The sequence below is a fragment of the Athene cunicularia genome (assembly GCF_003259725.1).
Source record: "Athene cunicularia isolate RWA chromosome Z unlocalized genomic scaffold, athCun1 chrZ_part1, whole genome shotgun sequence".
Taxonomy (NCBI): domain Eukaryota; kingdom Metazoa; phylum Chordata; class Aves; order Strigiformes; family Strigidae; genus Athene; species Athene cunicularia.
This window is the reverse complement of record NW_020799142.1, coordinates 15,841,433-15,865,586: the sequence shown is the minus strand read 5'-3', so window position 1 is coordinate 15,865,586 and position 24,154 is coordinate 15,841,433. Positions and strand designations below refer to the sequence as shown.

Genomic DNA, 24,154 nt, shown 5'->3' with positions numbered 1-24,154 from the left:
TACACCTCATCACCGTATGCGCCAGCAAAACTTTGGACAAGGATTAAATTGAGAGTAAAGTATGTTTAGGCAATTGCCAGCTGATTGATGCAGAAACAGTGTGGGGGTGTGGAGCACTGCAGACATCTGCGGTCCCCAGAGAAACCCAAGTTAGTGCAACAAAGGACTGCTGCCAAAACTGATATAAATTTGCATTAATTTTTGTTCTTCTTGTTCATACTATATTTCACCATATTTTAAAGACACCCTCCAAATTATCTCTTCTTTGCTGAAATGTAGCTGCCACTTCTCTAGTTCTTAAGGAATATCCCAGCAAAACTAGGAAAATCCAGAACTGATTTTTCCAACACAGGATCCTACCAAAAACTGATTTTAAAAAATCTTAGAACAAAAGAAATAAAATTTTAGAAAGAAAATTTGGGCTCTTTAAAGACTTTTTTTCCTTCCTGCAATAGTCATTTACATGAAAGACAGTGAAAGCAGCAAGTCCATTTCTAATCACCAGATTGTTACTGTGTTTGCTTCTTAACTTTCTATCTGCCATTTCTTTTTTCAATTACCCTTTAGTAGCCACACTGGACACCACAAATTCTAAACAAATCACAGTGAACAAGAGACTGTGGAAATGTCACCAAGCTTTAGCCTGTGGCACCAAGTTCCCCAACTGCCCCCACCATACTTCACCCCTCTCCTCATACGGACAATCAAGAAAGGGGGGAGGCGGAGCGCTGCAGCTCTTGATTGGTGCATACCGACAACAGATGAGGAGCAGTGACTCCTGTTCATGCTTTGATGTTTATGGTTTTGGTCATATGCACAAAGTTTAGACCCATCAAAGGAAGGTTCATAAGCCAAGCTGTCAGACTAACTCAAGTGAAAGGAAGTGTATGTCTGAATGACTTTAGATCTCCAGAGGAATTCCATGGGGCTGCCTCTGCTTTTGTAACTGTGAACACACAAGGCAAAGGATCCTGTGCCCATCTGAACATCTAGAAGACAGCTTGCCATTTTGACCCTGGTTGTGCTATGCTCATTAGCAGGTTCCCTTACATTTTCCATTCATGGGCAAACAGGTTAATGACACTGAAAAAGAAAAATCTTTCATATTATTATACTCAGTGTAGGGGCCTTAATTCTTACACAAGGAATATATTTCTTATCATTATTAACAACTTTATGCACGTTGTACAGCCCTACCTGGGAAAACAGTCTAATTTTATTTTTAATAATAAAAACAGAAAAACATGTTTTCTCATCACATGTTCTTAACTTTCAGATGTGAGAAAGCCTGTAGTAGTTCAGGAGATAGATTATGTACTTAAAAAATTAACCTGACTCATTAAAATTTTCTATGAAAAGAATGTCTTCCCTCTTCACATTATTGTTCAGAACCTATATACTTCGATGGCATTTGAAAATATTTAAGCAATAATTCTGTAATGAGGTTTTCCCTGTTGTATTCCTCTTGTAACTACAATTTTAAGTATCCTAGTTTTTCATGCAGCCGCAAAAGAGTACCTGTGGCTCAGTAACTTAGAAGTGACTGCCTTTCCAGCTCTCTTTCTGCTGAAGACCAAGGTCTCATGAGAAAGACTGACAGATGTACTCCCTCACTCTGTTAAAATAAGCCTTAAGTTTACAAGTAAAAGCAAGCAGAAACTGGGTTATCTCAGCCATTTCAGCCTAAGTGGGTCATCTTCTCAGGCAACTGTACACTGTGACTTTCAGGGCTCCTGAAGCTGTGCAATATTGCTTCTCCATGACAGATGTTTATCCCTTTCTTATTGTCAGAAACCCTGCTGTGCTGCAGCACTCAGGCACACTACTGCAATCATGAGTGAACAGACAAATTAAGCGATCCATTTAGGATATGGTGACAAGCAGGATAAAATGTACTAAAAAAATCCCCTCTTCTCTCACAAACCAAAAACCACCAGCTATGGTATCTCACATAAGTAAAATTCTCTTGGCAACAGTCTGTTCAGATGTTGACTTGGTCACATTCACCCATCCACTCATATGCAGGAAGGGAATACCAAAGCATCAGAACTGCATGCTACAAGATTTTATCAGATTACTTGTGCTTGTGTGCTTCCAGTACACTGAAACCACTTTGCATTAACTTCCATGAGGGAAACAGAGCGGAAGAACTCTTGATAAAACATAATTAATTCATTATATATTCATTTCTTAATACAGTAGTAATATAGTAGTTGTAACGATACATGAAAATATGTACGTAACTAATTACATATAGAGGGAAACCACATGAACAGACTAATTGAGCTGTGAGGAAATAGATCTAACATGATCTCTCTGCTCAAACACTGAACAATGAGATACTAAATGTACAGTTTCTGAAAACAGAAATGCATATAGAAAGCTACTTGCATTTAAGCTTCATCACAGCTCAGAGAAATAAAAAAAACAAAAGGCAAAAAAGTTAACTCCCACCACAGTCTTACCTAAGAACGTGTTCGATATATATTCTGAGACCTGATTGCCTGATCTGCTCATTTCAGACAGGTGGGTTAGCTCCCGGTTGAGCATTCTTTTAAACTGGAAAACAGAACAAAATTAAAAAGCATAAAATTAGCAATCAAGATGTATTTTAGCTAGGATGAGAAAATGCAGTCAATTTATAATTGGGAAAAGGACATTAAGAGAGATTATTTTCTTGTAAGTCACCAATTACCACATTGCTCAGTGTTCCAAATAAAAGTTACCTTTTATATAACATTCTAATCAATAGCCACTGCATTTTCCTGCCATCTTGACACGCCATCAGCTCAGGAAGTTCCTGAGCTACAAAGACTAATCCTACTTTAGTCACAAGCCAAAGGCTCAGCTTTGATCTCAAGACATATCTGTGCTCTAGCAGGTGCTCAACACATTTCTGAAAATTAGATCCATACTGCAAATACAGCTACATGTATTATGAACTACATGACTATACATTTTGCATGAACTATCAATCTCTACAGTAAGGTCTGATATTTGTTGCCACTGTCAAAAGTTAAAAAAAAAAAAAAATCAAGCTTGGGAAGCAGTAAAGTGACTGGTACAAAAATTCTAAGAGTATTTTTAAAAGCCTGTGCTTAAACTTTTAACACACACTTCAGTAATGCTTGCATGCTTTTTCTTCTGTACACATAAAGGTGAGAAACTGAATTATTTAAGGCAAAAACTGAAGATCTCATGGAATGGCTTGTCTCCAGATAGTATTCAGAAACTCCAGCTTTAAATTAAACTAAATATCATGTATAGGAATCATAATAAAATGTCAAAAGTTCACAAAATCACATTAGTTTCCAGGCATGTCATCTGTATATCCATTATCATTCCAATATTCTCTCTTCCTTAATTTAATCCAGCTAGTTCACCAGATCCCAACTAAATACGTCCTTGTGTATCTGGCTGCTTCCTAGTAAACCCTTTTAGATGATGCCCATGTTTGTGATGCTGTTTTTGTTGCAGAGCAACATTATTAGATCACATTCCACACTTTGGAAGAAGACCATTTAGCCACTATTGGTATGAACTCTTCAGGAACTCTCCTTAAAAGTTTCCCAGCTTTGAAAGGAGAACAAATTAGTGTTTGTTTGCACTATGCTTTTTCTGCAGCTACAAATAGGAAGGACTTTCCCCCCCCCCCCCCCCAATCATAAATTTAATTGCATGGAGTAGGTAGGGAGGTTTGTTATGACATACTGGGAATTCTCTTGTGGAACTTACGGAGTATATGTTGTCTAAGAATGTCCAACTAAATAGTTATTGTACAGACATCCACAACAAATGGAATGTGCATGACATTCTATCCTAACGCTATGTTCCATACTAGGCTGATGGAAAGCCTTGTCTTCCAACCTCCCATCACACTGTAAGTCACTGGAACATAAAAACTCAACCATCAGCATGAAACCTGCAGAACAGTCTGTGTTGCTGCTAAACATAGGTGTACAGTAAAACAACTCAGATTCTGCAGGGCCCTCCTGCTAACAATGAAGTCAATAGGAGAAGCCTTTGGCTCTGAAGAACTCTAGCAGTGTGATCTCATATGCTTTCAGATGTTGCTGACACAACAGCAACAAGACTTTAATTTACACTTATTTGGAAAACATCTGCACTATGCACGAGTTGAGAACTGTTTTGATTTTTTTAATTATATGACAACCGTCATCCCCACTGAAACTGATGAAGTTGAAGATCATACGCAGGCAGCAATTTCTGATGCATAACAATAATGCTTTTTGAGAACATAAAATAACTCTGAGATGAACAGTCATCAAGATGTTCAGACATTTTTGTTGATTACACCCTGTTTCAGTATATCTGTATGTTACTTAATCCTCTAATGTTTAATAACTTGTCCTTTGTGGAAAAAATCTTTTTTCTATTAAAAAAACAAGCAAAAATAAACCACCTCCCCTACTTTTTCCTGATTTTACCTATTTCCCAAATATTTAAAATGGGCCCAAGTGCTTCAAAGAGCACCAGCATCAACTTTTCACAGAATTATAATTCCCTGTACAATTAGTTTACAATGAAACTCTGCCTAACTCTCACATGTCTCCCACAAGATCTTACTGCAAATCAGAGAAGTTTCCATTACATCTGTGAGTCCACAGTTTCAGTCATTCAGCAGCCACCTCTTAACTGCTTGAAACTTGGCTAGACTGTCCATACTCCCATCACTTTTCTCTCAGAAATAAGATTTAGCATGTGGTATCCAAGTCAAATGAGAAATGAAACCACCTTGTCACTAATAGTAAATGGTAAATATTTTCTGTAAGAACTTAAAAAAAAATGAATGCCATATACTTTCACAGTTGAAGCAAATCAACCATAATGCCTCAAAACTCTTGTTACTAATAAACATTTACACCATACACTTTAATTATGGTATTGTCAGCTCAGAATGGGGAGGAAGTAAGAGGTTTTTGGCTGATCTATGCATATATTATATTCTTCCTCAGAAAGATTTTTCCCATGTAAACACTAGGCATTGTTAAACTGGAAAAACAAATGACATATATATCTATATATCTAGATATATATATCTATATTCCTTTGGAATATCACAGCCCGTGACTATAGTCTAGCAAAATCCCTCTGGAAATAGACAGGATATAAAATGTCCATTAAGCCAATTATACAGTTCTTCACTGATGAATACTGATGTCACAGCAACAAAACAGTAAAGTATTGTCTAAAAAAAATGCTAAAAACATTTCCTTATATAGAATTTTTTCATTTCATTTGTTTCTATTGATTTTAATGATTTTACTCTCAGCATGGGGAGGACAGTGTGAGAAGGAAGGGAACGCACAACACAAACACAGGCACAATATTCAAGTAACATTAAAAATCTCCCAGAGTGACAGAAGTACATATGCACTTTTACCTGCCTTTAAAAACCTAGGAAGTCTGATAGAGGGAGAACTGTAATACGTGCAAATAAAAAGTACATATGTTGATGAGACAAGAACAGTTTCCTAAACAGTGGTCACCTCAAGAAGAGGTTACAAATGAGGGACGGAGCTTGGTAGTTTAGGTCCTCATTAGGTCCATACACGCCCAGTATGTGCACATCTCCGCATATATATTACTGCTCTCATCCAGGATAAAACTACACAGGGTTTCAGGGGAAAAAGTACGATACTTTTCTGATGTCAGCAAAGGTACATAGAAAAATTTAGACAAACTTTTGCAGTAACCATGTTCCCAGATGGCAGTCAGAGAACTGATACAATTCTGCGAAGACTTTGTATGTATACTAGAAAGAAACTTCAAAGACATAACAAAGATCCAACTGGAGTTAATTTATAGCATGAAAAAATTTGGGCTGCATGCTTAGTATAGATGGAGTTTATCGATTACACTTTAGAACATTTAACATTTTTTGCATAAAGTTCCTGACTCAGTAACAAAAACCTCAAGTAAATATGCAGTCTGAAGTTGTGCTGGGAGAGGAAGCATGCAGACTACCCTTGATGTAGATGCCTCGTCCTGGTAAGGCTTCTTTGACCAACCTTTGGCACTAGCACATAAGGTGAAGCTAGGCCTAGAAGGTCCTTCCAACACACCAAAAGGCCCCATTCTGCCTGTGCTTCAGTTTGAGTGTAATCGAATTGGAAGCTGGAATCAAAATGCTCAAGAGCACCCGGAGCCTTTCATTGTACTGGCTCCCAAGTGCACATGGCGACTGATCCCACTTTCAACCTTTCTGGCTGCCTCTTCTCTAAATCAAATTGATAAAAGCTTTTATGAATAGAATACAACCATGAAACATTCATTCAATACTTGGAACATTAAACTTCCATGACTAAGTTTTGTTCCGAAATACTTACAATGTTATTTTAAAAATACATTTGTAACTCAGAATTATGAAAAAAAGCAATGTTATTTTACTGGATTTTCAAAGTTTTATATTCTGCAAAAACAAGGAACTTAAAATAGATCAGCCTTACAAATTAACATAAGGTTTCTGTTTATACTGCTTATCAGAGCAAATCTAGCTTTGATTTTACAGCATCACCTAGGTTGGAAAAGACCTTGAAGATCATCTAGTCCAAACATTAATCTAACATTGACCATTAATTTTAGCAGCATTCTTTATATATAAATGGCATTCTTCATAACTAAATATGTGTGTTGGAAACCTATGCGTTTAATTAAGGTCATGTGCTGGTTTTTATACATAAGCTATAGCGAGGTGTGTATCTCTACACTTAACAGCACTGCTTATTGTTTCAAGGAAAGTTACTCAGTGAAAGCCAGGGTAGATACTCCACACAATCATTCTCTGAAATATAATTAACAGATTAAAGTACAGCCAGAAGCATACAGAAATTACAGAAATATATGTATAGTAAGGTACATAATCATACATACTGATCTCTGAAACTAATTTTTCATTCTTCTAAGTAGAATTTCATAAATACTTTAAATCATTATTTTGAATGTCATAACAAACGCAGTCTTTGCTTCTCTTCATATTTTTCCTATAATGTGTATACTGTGAGCTCAAAAAGCACTGTACTAAAATTGTGTTCAAGTACTACTTAGCTTCTTCAGTAAAATCACTGTCCATAGACAGTATAGGACACTGTCTATACAGAGGACTTTTTTCCCCCATGTGTCATCGATTACAGCTACCACACTCTCTGCTGAACTTCAGTTAGCAAAAACCATCCATTTTAAAGGCTAAACAGTAAGAGTGAACATTTTTTGAAGATAGGTGATTGACTTTTTCTAGCAGGATCATGACAGCAGCTGCCTAGAAATGCAGGAAGTACTTCAAAGTAAATTAAAATAAATGCCTCACTTTTAGCTGAATGGAAAGTAATCTCATTTTTTCGCAAACTAGAAGAGAATCCACCTAGCTAGCATAATGGGATGTAATTTTTTCACAGATGACTAATCAAAATCCTTATGAATATACTGTAACAACTGTGCATTAACAGAGAATGATCACAATGATCTGATCTGATTCAATGACCTAATGAGGGGTTACTATTTCTGTTAAAAAAACCCCACAAAACTGTGATAAAAATAGGTATTAATACAAGCAAGCATAAGAGATTCAGTCATGTGTGAATATAATGCTTGTATTAGTTTCAGGCATTTAATTCAACACTTGCATTATTTAGTTCCAGAAAAATCAGGGTTTTTTTTAAAAACAGGATGATTTGGAATAATTATAGTATGTCAAGCATAGGGCGTTTATTTTTTTCCTTTTTTACACACTTGATAACAATTATAAAGGCAACAGCATTATTTTAAGTAGGGTTAAAACAAAGCCCGAACATTATTTTGTATTAAATGCATTTCAGTTCTGTATGTTGATAGTCACATTGATTAATTCCTTGGTGCAAAACTTTTCCATAAAAGAGATAAAAGCTTAATTCCATTTTCTAGCAGTATTGCAGTTTTAAGCTAGTTCAAAGCTGTTCTACATAGTAACATGGATCAATATTAGAAGATGACAATTATTACCAGTGTTTTAATCAATAACCTGTCACACACAATCTACCAAAAAATGCTGCTAGAACATACTGTTGATAATTTCACATTTCTTCAGATATTAAAACCAGTATGAGTCATGCATTCACCCATTATCCTTAGTCTCTTTACTCATTCACTCTCCTGTTGTATGCTATCTCAGTTTTTAGGGTTTTCTTTTAAAATCTTTTAGTGTCTAGAAATACAGTTTTGTAGCAATATTTTTATAAAAACACAAAACCCTTCTTAATTTCTTTGGCTTTAGATTTGGTCTGATTATCCACTGAAGCAACATTATGTTATAAGTCCCAGCACAGTTTCTAAGAAACACTGTACACTGTGTAGTTCCATTCTTATTGCTGAACAAAGGGTGGCTTTTCTGTTTTTTTTTTTTTTTTTACTTAATATTCCCACTACCCAGTTATATCAGCCACGAATACTTATGTCATCCAGTGATCATGCAATCATGCACTGCAAATCAAGGTTCTTAGAAGGTAAAACAAAATCCTACCTTTATGTAGCCCCAAGAAACTGAGAGTAAATAGTTTGCCTCAGGCATTTTTGATTTGTTTTTCTATACTACTAATCTAAGCTAATCAGTTCTTTGCTATCTGATACTGCAAACGATTTCCAAGAAGAAAGACTCCTTTGCTCTCCTAATTCTTTTTGCTTATCTTCAGGTTCTCAGCAACTGTGTGCACAGGAGGCATACTGAAATGAAATCCAACCGCATGGTCTTCTGACTGTATAAATACCATTTGTAAAACTCCAAGCATTCAGAGGAAACGTTGAAGAGATGTATTGTAAGAGCTGAAGTAGTATCTGAAGAGCTAGGGATATGCATATTTCCTGAATACCAGGACTTAATGAATAATGTATGTCAAGATGCTCCGCTGCTAGAAAGACTTGCTCTATCAATAGCTACCAAATAAGGACCTGAAGAGGATCCACAAATAGTGCCAGTAATCCCTCCCATAGAGCCTAACTAGCAGCCAATAGCATGTCACCCTAAAAGATATAAATCTGAGGAGCTGGTGACATGATGTACAGTAATTTCCCATTGGCCAGTGCTCAGGACTCTCCTGGGCATGGGGTATTTCTTTTTTTTACGGCAAATGCCATTTAATAACAGCATCCCTGTCTGCAGTATTCACACACCGGTCAAAAATAACTGGGTTAAGGTCTCATTTCAGCAATATTTACCAGCTTTCTTCAATGGATACACTGTCCATTTACATTAAAAAGTCATTAAAATTAGTACTGTGTATATTCATGTGGATTGCTAGCGATTTTAATTTTTCATATGGAAATATATTTTGAGGTTTTTTGTGAAGGGAAAACAGAAATAGAACTATCAGGTTTCTTGAGCAATCTGTGATGTACTGCAACAATGAAAATGGCTTTGGCTTTTAAACCATCTATATTGAAAACTGATCTTAGACCACTTGGCCAGTCTGACAGTTTCTACAGCTTTTTTATTTTAAGAGATAAAAGCAGTTATTAAAATAAAGCAAGTCATGCATCCTACAATTCCCAGTAATTGTTAAGTTCCCATGGAGAAGTCAGAAGTGAGATAGTAAGAGTCCTCAAATTCTCACTGGATTTATTCAACTTTTGCTCTTTCTGCCTTGACAGATTAATGTAATCAATTACAGCTATACATCATAGAAAAAAGGGATTAATTGAAAGTGGTGTGTGTCAGTGAGTTGACTCAGAGCATTAAATAAAATATCCCACCATCTGGCATTCAGAGAGCAAAACTTAAAAGGAGGAATGCATTATCTTGCATCACTATTGCAAATTTCTGAATCTTTGCTGTATCCAGTATGACAGTGGGAAAGTGTCTAAGGACAAACGGAATGAGGTGCAGTGTTCAGCCTAAGCCCACACTGCTGATTCACTGGAAGATGCTGACTGACAGCAGTCATAATGGAGGTTTTGGTTGAAATGGTTTCTACTTCTCTGAGTGATGCTACACAGCAATGTCAGCAACACTAAGTGCTCGAAAAAGGATTGAACATTCAAAAATCAAGAGGGCAAACCATGATATTAACAAATTTATTCTTTACAGGAGATAAATGTGTAGCAATGTGACAACTGGATACAGTCAAAGATCATCCAGCACTTAGGTATTTTCATATGGAAAGCATATAGGTAATATAAAAACATGTGAATGAATACATTACCAATGCATTTTCTATATGATATGTAATTATACCTTTCCTGGATTGATACAGGTAAATGAATATAAAACAATTAAGCTTTGAAAACAGACCTGGGTTATTAGAGACTCATCAAGACGAGTAGCCTAAAAAGTATTTCTGGAAAATACTATTCCTCATTCTTCCAGATGAGATTTGGAACACGAGTATAAGGCTTGTCTACATTTGTGTTGCATTGTTTTCTGATCACACACAAGAGAGCACTGCTGCCATCTACCCAGCATCAGCACCGAGATTTGAAAATATGCTGCTTCTCTTCAGAAGGCAATTTCAATAGTGACTTAGAAAATGGTAAAATAACAGCCATTATACTTCTGGCTACTTAAGAAGTGAAGCATACAGGTATGAAAGTTCAGCTGCAATAAGTAGTATGAGTAGACATTTTAAAGTCAGGTTTTAAAATGACTTCTCTTACTTTATTAATTTAAAGGCCTGTTCCTCTCTAAATCTTATTAACAACTGTCCCCAAAAGCACAGAACTTGTTTCAGATAAGGAATATTCAAAATTTGTGCTATGTAAATTAACTAGTTGTTTAGCATGCATTAAAAAAAATCCTCCTTTAATTTTTTTATTCACCACCAACATATGAGACAGACACATTCATATGAATTGCTGAATTATAGTTTATTGAATTTCTTAAAGGATAGTATTTACAGAGCTATTAGCTAGATAATTTTGATGTAAACCCATGAAAAAAACATTTTCCTCCAGTGTACATATATGTTGCAGTTTATTTTAGCTGCATATTAATTACACTAATAATAGAAAATTACACTTGACAGCTTATTACTTTCTATGATTTTTCTGAGACCTATAGTCTCAACCTCATAAAACTACCAATTGCTGTGATATAGCTTATGAGTTCACCGACTCAAAAAGCATGTCCTCCAATTTTGGCTATGTTTAAAAGTATAAGCTTAGAAATTTAGAGTTGGGAAATTCATGCCAGCACTGATTTACACTGATCATTTTGGCTGATTTTTATCTTCAATTCCCAGGTTGGTATAAGTGAATAATTAGCTTTAGAGGAGATTATGGTAGATAGATGAGTGCACAACAAATAGCTGCCACACAGAACTAAATACCTACAATAATTCAAGATTAAAAAAAAAGTTAGAGATAAGTGGAAATCCAGCAATGCGAAAGGGCAATTCTTGTTTTCATACACACCTACATACATGAAGATAAAACATGGGGAAGGGAGAATAATGACATTTTCCACAATGGTTCCAATCAAGTAAAGAAGATGGAAGTGAGAAAGATATAATTTGAAATGGCAGTAACTTAGTAATTAAATAATTCAGAAAAAAGGAAGTTTTTAATGAGCACTGTTGTGTGTTTTGAAAGACTCAAGAACAATGACCTTGAAAGGCAGAAAGATGATGAAGTCCCTTAATATCCACAGGAAATGTTAGCCATTATTTAATCAACAAGCCTGGACAACTTTCTCCACAGGAATCATAAAAAGACATGGCAGAGATCCCAGGAGCTATGATGTTCAGCTCTAGCAAATTTTGAGACACTGCAAAAATGTTAATTTTGTGCCAATTAAAATTTGCAAGCAGGATGGCTGGGTAACTTCAGGCCACTTCACAAAATATCAATCCTGGGTAAAATAATGGAAAAGCTGAAATACACATATTCTAGGCATTTGCTTGATAAAGAACTAAGACACATGAATACAGTTAATGCCAGTCAGTATCATTTTATGTCTTTGAACATGTAATATTATTGGATTGTTTTAGGGTATTTGATTTAGTATTGTGTAATATTCTGCAACAGCACTCCCAATGTGGAGAGAGAACACATTAAATGGGTTGAAGAACCTGATTACTGACCCATTGCTAACAATCAACAGGTTGCCTTCATCTGATGGGACAATTTTAAGTCAGGCTCTGCAAGACCTGAGACTATTTTACAGTATTCAGTTTCATTGCTGGTGATCTGGAATTAATTCACTACTATGAAAACTTTGAAATTGACATGAGGCGGAGATAAACTATGAGGAGGTGGGAGTCAATAACAGCAGCCTCACTTAGTACCTTGACACCATTCATCTAAATTACAGTTCAAGTAATTTAACTGCAAAGATACTTGCCAATAAGGAACACAGGCTATGAGTACAAAATGGTGGAGTGTGCTGAAGAAAGCAGAAACCTTGAAGAGTTTATAGTCACGACAGGACATCTCATAGCAATACTATCACTCCCAAAAATCTGCATCTTGTGATGATAAATGAGAAGAGAAATACTCTAAACACACCGTTCTGGCAACTCCAGTGATGGATTAGTGCATACAGATTTAGTGTATTTTCCTAAATACTGTCGTGTACAGTGTATACAGAAAAGATTATGAATCTTATTCAGAGGACAGAGAAAATTTTTTATAATGAAAGAAAAAAACTCAAGACAGTTGCAGCTTAAAATGAATATGGCTACTGCGTAGAACTATGACACAGGAAATACAGTGTAAGAGACCTGGTTCACTAGCACCAAGGAAGCAACAAGAAGCAATGGAAAGCAGTTGAAATTGCCTCAAATCAACTGAAACCAATTCAAACTACGAACAAGAAATGTGGATTAACAATAAGAGTTATTAAATTAGCATACACAAGCAGTGAAGTGGTAGATTCTCTGCTGCTTGCTACATTAAAATCAAGAAAAGCAGTCTTTTTGCAAGGTGTATTATAGCCAAGTGCAAGTCATATAAGGCAAGCACACATCAGTGAGCTCAACACTTCCACATTCATGTGCAAATTAGCCATCTGAGACACACAGGAGATCCAGTAACCCATCTGGCCCCATGAGTCTATGACAACTCAACCTATCTATTGCAGATGTTCATTCTAGAAATTCTACCTTCTAAATAACATGTATCACAAAAGCTGTTTATACATCTTCTATGAATGTACTCTGCTTGAAAGCAGCTTCAAGAATTTAAAAGCTGAGCATTTATGATGAAATGAGGATTGCAGTTAGTTGAATACTTCAAACATTCTTATAATTGAAGCAGTAACCTCTACCTCTGTGCAGAGTTCTGGAGCTGTCAGCACTCATACTAAAACTATTTCTTGTTTCTCTCTAAAGCTCTGAACCATTGCCATAGTTAGAAAAGAATTACTACTGACCTACATTTTATTGTCCTTCAACAAGAACGTGAAGAGTTTCATTATTAGGTTGCTCTTTTTTATCATAACAAGTGCATGCAAAGGCATGCACATTTCCCCAATATTAGTGAGGTTTTCATCCTTTTATTTATCCGTCATACTGATGATCACGACTTGCCAGAAGGACCTATAGCTTGTAAACCACTGCAGAGCATAGAAACTGGACCTGTGGAATAAAAGACATTCAAGGAAAGTTTGTTTTTCCTAAAGATTTGGAATATGACTAGTCCTGGTTCAACTAGGATAGGGTTAAGTTTCCCCAGCAGAGAGAGAGGGGGAAGAGATCTCCATCAGGGTTATTCATACAATGCTAATGTCATGTCCAGGGGCGGGAAACTTTGATTTTACTTTCTCTTTGGCTTTTTGGTGGGAGGGAGCTGCTCCGTGACCATTGCGGATATTTCTCTGTATATCTTTTGTCTTGTTCACTGTTATTGCTGTTTATTGTCATTATCATTGCCACTGTAGTGTTCAGATTCTTTATAACACTGTTATATTAAATTTTACCTTATTTTAACCCGGGTTTGTGCCTCACTTCCAGCCCGACCAGCTGAGGGTGGGGGAGGGACAACAGCAACATGCTCTCCAGTCCCAGCAGGGCTTAAACCACAACAGCCTTAATTGGCACAACAACGTGGGGCTGAAATAAGAATAAAAAGGGACAGACCCTGACCAGAGTGTGATAGAGCAAGCTGTTGGGTATAATTTTTCTGTTTGTATTTGTTTGATAAGAAAATGTTTGCGATGCTGGCCCACTTGTTTGCGTGGTGGGGCTGGATTACTCCTTATATCCAGTGTATGATCCCAGTGGTGGCATTTGTTATCGGTGGAAAATATATAAAGGGTCTTATGTTGTTATATGGGCTATTGAATGCTTGTGCTGCCTTTGTATCCCTGTGTGTGGGGGTGGGCCGGTACCTGTTTGCCGTTTGGGCTTTGGTGAGGGGTCTCACCCCCTCTGTGGGTGAGCTAGGGGAAGAGATCCTCTTGGTTTTTGGGAGTTTCAGTTATCCTTAGGGCATTAGGCCAGTGTATTTGGGGCACAATGTTTTCTGGGTGTCTGCCAGATCTTGTTTTGGCCATGCAGCACTTTACTAGCAATAGAAGTGTGCAGAAACCTGCCCCGAGGCCAGATAATAGTGAGTGGCAAGGGGTGTGGGAAAAGATGGGCAAAGGCCTGAGTCAGTGGGCACCCCCAGTGCTTTGGAACTTCACTCCTGACCAAATGCAGAGCCCCGAGAAGCTGGTGGAGTGCTTAGAAAGGGTGTGTTACCAAGCTGGCAAAACCCAGGAGACACAAATCACTGCAATTTGTTGGGGACTTACCCATGCGTACCGTGTCCTCTTTAAAACCACCCGCTGCCCTCAAAGGGAAGAAAAGGCCACACAAACAATATCTGAACCGGGGGCACAGGCAGAGCCAGTGTCAGTCGCCTCCACCAGCACAGCGACTGAGCCAGAGAGCCAGGCAGTGCCAGTGTCAGTCGCCCCGATACAGAAAACAAGATATACCAGAAAGTCTGTTTGCAGAGTGAGGGATGAGGAAGAGCCAGGCCCATCACAGGAACAGGAGGAAGGGCCAGAGTGATTGTACGAACTCTGTCCCTGACTGAGCTGCGAGATATGTGGAGAGACTTCGGCCGCCTGGGAGGCGAGCAGATTTGCACCTGGCCGCTCTGATGGTGGGACAATGGAGCCGGTGCTTTAGAGATGGAGGGGAGAGAGGCCAAGCAGCTGGGATCTTTGGCCAAGGATGCTGGCACTGACAGGGAGATAGGGAAACCGGCTCAAACCCTCAGCCTTTGGAAGTGACTCCTGCTCAGTGCAAGGGAGAGGCACCCCTACAAGGATGATATCCTATGTCAGCTGGGCAAATGGACCACCATTGAGAAAGGCATCCAGAACCTCAGGGAACTGTCTGTGTTTGAGATGATCTATGGTGATCTGAATGATGAGCAGTCACCCATGGACCCAGATCAGGCCCCTTGCACACACCTGATGTGGCAAAAGTTCCTGAAGAGCGCATCAGAAGCACACTCGAAAGCATTGGCAATAGTGTCCTGGTGGACAGACACCCACACTCTTAACAGTGGATGGAGTGGTTGGCAAGCTCCAGCAATATGAGGGAAATCTCCCCTCATCTCAGCATTCCTGGATCTGAGCTGTGGAGGAACTGTCTCAGAGGGTCCAGAAAATGGAAGAGGACATGTCCTACATTCCACCTGCACGAGCTGATATCTCAGCCATTAGAAGTAAACGTTTCCCCACCCAAGAGAAAGGCAGCAGAAGGTACACACCACGAGGCACCCTGTGGTTTTTCCTCCGCGACCATGGAGAAAACATGAGGAGGTGGGATGGACAGCCCACTGCTGACCTAGCTGCACAAGTAGAGCAGCTGAAAGGGAAGACCATCACGAAAGGGGAGTCCTCCAAGAAGAGCGCAGCTCCAGCGTCCAGTCAGAAATCCCCCAGGCAGAATAGAATGGTGAACGTTACGTCTGACCCTCTTGAGGGGAACAGTAAATCATTCTTGCAAGAAGTGAGTGACGATGAGCAGGATTAGAGGGGCCCTGCCCCCAGCCAGGTGGAGGAAAGGGATAATCAGATTTACTGGACAGTGTGGATCCAATGGCCTGGCATGTCAGACACACAAGAGTATAAGGCTTTGGTGGACACTGGCGCACAGTGCACCCTGATGCCATCGAACTACAGTGGGGTTGAATCCATCTGCATCTCCGGAGTGATAAGGGGATCCCAACAGCTGACCCTACTGGAAGCTGAAGTGAGCCTGAATGGGAAGGACTGGCATAAGCACCCCATTGTGACTGGCCCAGATGCCCCATGCACCCTGGGCATAGACTATCTCAGGAGAGGGTACTTCAAAGACCCAGAAGGGTACTGGTGGGCTTTTGGTGTAGCTGCCCTGGAGGGGGTTGAACAGTTGTCCACCTTACCCGGCCTCTCAGAGGATCCCTCAGTGGTGGGGTGGCTTAAGGTTGAGGAGCAGCGAGTGCCGATTGCTACCAGGACGGTGCAGCAGTGGCAGTACCGCACCAACTGAGATTCCCTGGTCCCCATCCATCAGCTGATCCGGCAACTAGAAAGACAGGTGATCAGTAGAACTCACTCACCCTTCAACAGTCCTATATGGCCAGTGAGAAAGCCTAATGGCGAATGGAGGCTAACTGTGGGCTACCGTGGCCTGAATGAAGTCACGCCAGCAATGAGTGCTGCAGTGTCGGACATGCTAGAGCTCCAGTATGTACTGGAGTCGAAGGCAGCCAAGTGGTACGCCACGATTGACATTGCTTACGCGTTCTTCTCCATTCTGATAGCGCCAGAGTGCAGGCCACAGTTTGCGTTCACTTGGAGAGGCATCCAGTACACCTGGAATCGATTGCCCCAGGGGTGGAACCACAGCTCCACCATTTGCCATGGACTGGTCCATACTGCACTGGAGAAAGGTGGGGCTCCAGAACACCTGCAGTACATTGATGACATCATTGTATGGGGGGACACAGACAAGTAAGTCTTTGAGAAAGGGACATCCCGAACTACAGCCTGATTGTGAGCCCTCTCTACCACGTAACCCGTAAGAAGAATAATTTTGAACGGGGCCCTGAGCAACAACAATCCGTTGAACAAATTAAGCGGGAGATTGCCCAGGCAGTAGCCCTCGGGCCAGTCCAGGAAGGGCAGGAGGTTAAGAACATGCTCTAGACCGCAGCCAGGGAGAATGGCCCTACCTGGAGCCTCTGGCAGAGAGCACCTGGGGAGACCCAAGGCCGATCTCTAGGCTTTTGGAGCCGGGGATACAAAGGCTCTGAAGCTAATTACGCACCGAGGAGGAGATACTGGCAGCGTATGAAGGAGTTCGGGCTGCCTCAGAAGTGATCGGCACTGAAACACAGCTCCTCCTGGCACCCCGACTGCCGGTGCTGGGGTGGATGTTCAAAGGAAAGGCTTCCTCCACACATCATGCAACCGATGCCATGTGGAGTAAATGGGTTGCGTTGATAACACAACGGGCTCCAATAGGTAACCCCAGCCGCCCAGGGATACTAGAGGTGATCATGAACTGGCCAGAGAGCAAAGATTCCAGGATGTCACCAGAGCAGGAGGTGACACATGCTAAGGAGGCCCCACCATATAACGAGCTGCAGGATGAGGAGAAGCGATTTGCCCTGTTCACTGATGGGTCTTGTCGCATTGTGGGAAAACATCAACGATGGAAGGCTGCTGTATGGAGTCCCCATGACGGGTCACTGAAGCTGCTGAGGGACAGGGTGAATCGATCCAGTTTGCAGAGGTGAAAGCCGTTCAGCTTGCTTTTGATATTGCTGAGCGGGAAAAGTGGCCAAGGCTCTAACTCTACACCGACTCGTGGGCAGTGGTGAATATCCTGTGGAAATGGTTTCAGCAATGGAACCAGAGTAACTGGCAATGTAAGGGGAAAAACCATCTGGGCTGCTGAAGTATGGCAGGACATTGCAGCCCGTGTGGAAAACCTCGTTGTGAAGGTGCGCCATGTGGATGCCCACGTACCCAAGAGTCGGGCCACTGATGAACATCGACACAACCAGCAGGCAGACCAAGCTGCTAAGGTTAGAGTGGCTCAGGTGGACTTGGACTGGCAGCGCAAAGGAGAACTGTTCATAGCCCGGTGGGCCCACAAGACCTCGGGCCACCAAGGTAGGGATGTAACATACAGGTGGGCTCAAGATCGAGGGGTGGACCTCACCATTGGCACCATTTCAGAGTTCATCCACGGATGTGAGACGTGTGCTGCAATCAAACATGACAAGCGGGTGAAGCCCCAGCGAAATGGAGAGCGATGGCTGAAATATAGATATGGAGAGGCCTGGCAGATCAACTACATCACACTGCCACAGACCCGCCACAGGACGTGCCACGTGCTCACAATGGTGGAAGTAACCACTGGGTGGCTGGAAGCTTACCCAGTGCCCCACGCCACCGCCCAGAACACCATCCTGGGCCTTGAAACCCAAGTCCTGTGGTGACACGGCACCCCAGAGAGAATTGAGTCAGACAATGGGACCCACTTCCGAAACAACCTCATAAATGCCTGGGCAGAAGAACACGGCATCGAGTGGGTCTACCATATCCCCTACCACGCACCAACCTCTGGGAAGATCGAGCGCTACAATGGACTGTTAAAAACCACATTGAAAGCACTGGGAGGTGGCACCTTCAAAGACTGGGACATGCATCTAGCAAAGGCCACCTGGCTAGTCAACACAAGAGGATCTGCCAGTCGAGCTGGCCCGGCTCAGTCGAGACCTCCATGTGCTGTAGATGGGAATAAAGTCCCTGTGGTGCGCATGAGGAATATATTGGGAAAAACATTCTGGTTTAGTCCTGCGCCAGGCAAAGGTAAAGGCAAACCCATCCACGGGATTGCTTTTGCCCAAGGACCTGGGTGTACCTGGTGGGTGATGCAGGACAATGGAGAGGTCCGATGCGTACCACAGGGGGACTTGATTCTGAGTGAGAACATGCCGTAAATCATGCTGTGCCTGTGTAAATTATTGTTTTGTTATTGTTAACTGCTAAATGGCAGCTGGACATGACACAGATGGTATAGAATAAAGGGGTGGATTATGTCCTGGTTCAGCTAGGATAGGGTTAAGTTTCCCCAGCAGAGAGAGAGGGGGAAGGGATCTCCAGCCGGATTATTCATAACATGCTGACGTCAGGTCCAGGGGCGGGAAACTTTGATTTTACTTTCTCTTTGGCTTTTTGGTGGCCGGGGAAACTGCTCCGTGACCATTTGCGGTATTTCTCTGTATTTCATTTGTCTTGTTCACTGTTATTGCTGTTTATTGTTGTTATCATTGCCACTGTTGTTGTTCAGATTGTTTATCACACTGTTGTAGTAAATTTCTTCTTATTTTAACCCGGGTTTGTGCCTCACTGCCAGCCCGACCGGCTGAGGGTGGGGGAGGGCCAACAGCAATGTGCTCTCCGGTCCCCGGCAGGGCTTAAACCAACACAGACTTCTGATCTAGAAACATGTTACTAACAGGGACAAGGAAGAGAATTACATCCTCAGCAGCCTGGGAGAAACCTCACTATTCTGAAATAATGTATCTGTGTTCCTTTCTGGCTCTTGTTAGTAAGCAAAGATTCCTGATGTTGCAGTCAACAGGAAAGTAAGATGGCAACACTTGAAGAAAAGGATAAGAAAAAACTCTGAAGGACAACTTTGTTGATGCAGCTGCATCACTTTTGAACTGTCCCACAGGAGACTTATGATCTTGGTCTTTCCTTCCACAGGTCAGTAAGGGGTAGTATAGAAGCTCCAGCAGAAACATGTTTAGCTTTGAAGGCAGGAGAACAGCGCTTCTTAACTCTCAACTGCAATCCCTGGATTGACTATAAAGCTTCCCTAGGAACCTTCAAAGAGATGTCTGAGCATCAATCCTGAATGTAAGCATGCTGAATGTAGTGCATACTGTCTAGTAAGCAGCAAAGAGTAAAACAAAGAGGAGGACAGCTAAACCCATCACTTATTTTACGTTTTCAAGGCTATATGCATTATAAACAGGAACAGATGAAGATCTCATGGGCAGAATGAGAAGCCAGCTGCAGCAATGAGCTGCCACACGCCAAGTGAGCATCATGGGTGAAAAAAAAAGTTGGATTTTACACTAATATCACAAAGAGATGAACTCCACTGGTGGCTGAAAACGGCAGTAATTGGAACAAATCCCTCTTTTGAAGGAGTCTTAGCTTTAAGGATCCTAACCGTTGCATAAGTATGCTGCATTAAAAAGGCTTTTCCTGGCAGCCTTCTGCTTGTCAGAATTACATTCATTAAACAAGATGGAACAGCCTAAACTGTTTTCCAGATCTTTGTATGTGGGAATAGATAATTCTCATGCATCAATATAAGAATTTTATGTTGCTGACTGAGATGACAACATTATTCTAAGCTATTTCAGGAAGAATATATTGTAAAGCCAGGAGCTGAGTTGTCTAATAAAGAGTTTTTATTAATTAAAAATAAAAGGCTTTCTGGTAAAATACATAATTCAGTGTTTGGATTTACTGCCCTCTAGCGATAATATAAACATTAACTTTGAATGTATAGGAACAGATTAAACTTTCCAGACCAGACATCTCAATGTGGTCTCCTAATTTTCAACCATATCATAGGGTCTTTACAGGTATTCTCTAAAACTGCAGAATTTTCAGTAGACACTCCTGAGCAACTGCACAAGCAACAAAAATTGCACCCTATTTTAACCGATGTTTTGGGGATCACTGGCAATCTTTCAAGATGTAATAATCCACCTACAGTTTTCTTGCAGGAATTCTTCTATATATAGGATGCATATAATGGTTTCTAAAAAAAACCCAAAAAAACCCAAAAAACCCAAAACAACCAAAAAACAAACCCTGAAGTAAACAGAGTTCGGTTTCAACAAACATTTTACTGCTTACAATATTTTTCTTTACATTTTCTCCTGAATTCAATTCTGTCAAAATAATGTAAATTACAAAAAAGCTACCGTTGAAAGCTAATGTAGATCAGAGAAAAGTGGATCAGGGTGTGATGACAGCTGCACTGATGACAGCAGATTTGAGGAGGCAGTCTTCCTAGCAGAAAGCAGAAATGGATAACTCAGGTAGTTATCTCTCTATCCTGCCTGGCAACTGTCAAAAATCAAATGTGTAACCACAGCCCAGTGGTTTTGACCATGAAATTACTATTGCAAACACTACCTGATGTGAGCAGAAGGCTTTTCAAGTTTTGCCCTAAAAACAGTATTGACAAATATTTTACCTTTACTTGGATATACAGATATATCTCTCATCATAAAACCCACAATGCATACCATGTTTTTATGCATGTTCATATGCATCCACAGCATATTGATACACATGTCTGCATCACAACAGGAGTAGTTGTAAAACAACAGACCAGAGTTATTTACAGCTCTGTCCTGGAAATGCTTCAAACAAATGTCCTGGGTTAAGGCAGTATTTTTCAAAATCATACTTAAATTATTCTGATGTTAGTGGAAATACCTACTCCACTCAGTTAAGTCATCATATCAGCATGTTTCTCAACAGACAGCAAACTGTTTTGCTCGAAGTTTCTCTCTATATCTGTAAAACATGCTGGCACACAAATCAAATGTGTGCTCAGCTTGGACTGAACATGAGTTCAGGCAACAACTATTAGATTTCCTATTTCATATTTTTCATATCTACTTCATATGCAAAAATCCATCGTATTTTTGCAAACTATTTTAATGGCAGGCTTCCCTTGCTATTACTCCTCCAACCAACTTTGCAGGGAACAATCAACTTTGCAGGGAACAATCTAAATCATGTCTTTCAAAACAGCTCTGGGAGAAGCCACAAAATACTGCCACAGGAGGGCTCTAACTTGGACTTTTATGATGATTCATTTCCTTACACTACCCTGGCAGCAATTTGTTAGGTTTACAATAATAGTCATATTTTATAGAAACTGTTATTTTGATTGAAAAGTGGAAAATAAAATAGAAATTATTTAATTTTCACTTCTAGGAACTGCCCCAACGCACCTCTTAGATGAGCTGCTCAGACTTTACTGTGACCAAATCTCAAAACCAAACAGTTCAATAGTCCATCAGAAGACCCACTCTGTGGCTTTCAAACCTCCTTTTCAGAACAGTCCTCTCTTGGAAGAGCAGAACCAAGACATATGGAAGAACCAAGACATATGGAAGGTAAAACAGATTTATTCCCTTTTCCTTAATGCTTGCATCATGTAAATTCTATTCATATGGTTAGTTGTACAGGACAGTGAGATAGCTGTAACAATTCCAAGACTAAAATAAGAAAAATAAACAAGTGAAAAATAAATCAGATGTGGGACAAAAATAAAACTTCCTCCTTGTAACTGCATCCATGGATAGCATAATAAGATATTCTTAGTCAATCTTTTTGTCCATTTTTTCTTAGAGGCTGCTGTTGGGGGATATCTGCTACTCTCATTTCTGGTCTCTCGTCAATTCTTTCAATTTCACACATCCATTCCTGTCTTGGGAACAATACTGACCAAAGAGCTGAAATGTTGATATCATCTTCATCCCTTCCCCTTATCAGCAAGGAAAAATGCATCCTGCCTCTCTGCCTCCTCTAGGCAAAGCACAGTGAGAAAGCCAGGTGGAAATCTCCACCTCAGATACAGCCACACAGTATAGTTTATACTGTATTTTTTGTTTCATTGAGCTGCCACTTTTATCATGCTTTGAACCTGGACATTTTCCAAGCATTACATTGATTCCCAGTCCCTAATTCTCAAAGTGCAGCTCCAGCCAAGGATGTTTTGCCAGGGCAACTAATACGTAAAACTGGCAAGTTTTGATGTAAGTGGAGTCTCAGGGCTGCTCCTATGCTTTATAAACACTTACTCCTCAGCAGTAAGCTCCTATGCTTTATGAACACTTTAGCATGCCTTAGAAAATGAAAAAATAATCTGACTCCAAAGACCAGTGAAATCTGTTACACACATCTCCTTCACATGGCTATGTCTACTTCACCACAGCTGTACTGAGATTTTCAGCCTGAAGGCATTTAAGAAAAGAGGAGTAAACATGTCAGAAGCACTGCAAAGACATAACATTTCAATAATGCACCTAAGATTATGCAATACCATTGCTGAAGGAATGCTGCTGTTAATAAAAAAATATTGTGCTATGGACATACATGCACTCTTAGCTTCAGTTAACTGCCCATGCCCTGTAGCACAGGAATTCAACTTGTACATGCTATTCCAGCTACAGCAACTGCAGATGCCTTTTCTACAACTTATTTGCATAAGTAAGATTTACAAGTTACATCATTGTTAACACCTCATGAGGATAATGGTATTATGAGATAAGAACACAATGAAGCTTAAGCCTTTGCCAAGACAACTCGTGGTGAATTCATAAAGGTATTCACACCAGAGAAATGGCAAAAATGATTTCTTCTAAGAACAAAACACTCCTCTGAAAACAAGCATTTTATCTTTTAAGTATCATGAAAAGAGAAACAGGGTTTTTTCTAAAATGTATTTGTAGGAAATTCTAACAGTTGCCTTCTTACTGAACAAGAGATTTACCTTTAAACATTTCTAACAAAGTTTTTTGTCCTTTTCCTAGCTCTTATCTTGTTAACATTTGCATAGTTAATAGCATCCACATCTGACAGACATAGTAGGTAAAAGATACAAGTAAAAAATTCCAGCTTGTCAAAGACAAATAACTGCATTTATTCCATGATCACTCCGGAGATCTCATGCAACTCCTAGGCTGTAACTCACAAACACTTTAAAGATATCTAGAAAATAAAACTTTTGCAGATTTCCCCTCCTTTTGTCCTCTATGAGGATCGAGTTCCTCAACATTTCCCACAGCATTCTCCTGGTGAAACTGGCTGCTCGTGGCTTGGATGGGCACACGCTTCGCTGGGTAAAAAACTGTCTGGATGGCCGGGCCCAGAGAGTTGTGGTGAACGGAGTTAAATCCAGTTGGCGGCCGGTCACGAGTGGTGTCCCCCAGGGCTCAGTTTTGGGGCCACTCCTGTTTAACATCTTTATTGATGATCTGGACGAGGGGATGGAGTGCACCCTCAGTCCGTTTGCAGATGACACCCAGTTGGGTGGGAGTGTTGATCTGCTCGAGGGTGGGGAGGCTCTGCAGAGAGACCTGGACAGGCTGGAGCCATGGGCTGAGCCCAACTGCAGGAGTTTCCATAAGG

General features: G+C 40.3%; 1 protein-coding gene across 1 annotated transcript in view; it reads right to left on the bottom strand.

Annotated features, from left to right (window-relative positions):
* PDE4D (phosphodiesterase 4D) overlaps positions 1 to 24,154 on the bottom strand; it is a 658,904-nt gene that overhangs the window by 22,513 nt on the left and 612,237 nt on the right. The window contains exons 10-11 of the mRNA XM_026865784.1: positions 8,516 to 8,578; positions 2,466 to 2,559 (exon numbers count right to left, since the gene is read on the bottom strand). Coding sequence (XP_026721585.1) covers positions 2,466 to 2,559; positions 8,516 to 8,578 — 157 coding nt within the window. The remainder of the gene's footprint in view (positions 1 to 2,465; positions 2,560 to 8,515; positions 8,579 to 24,154) is intronic.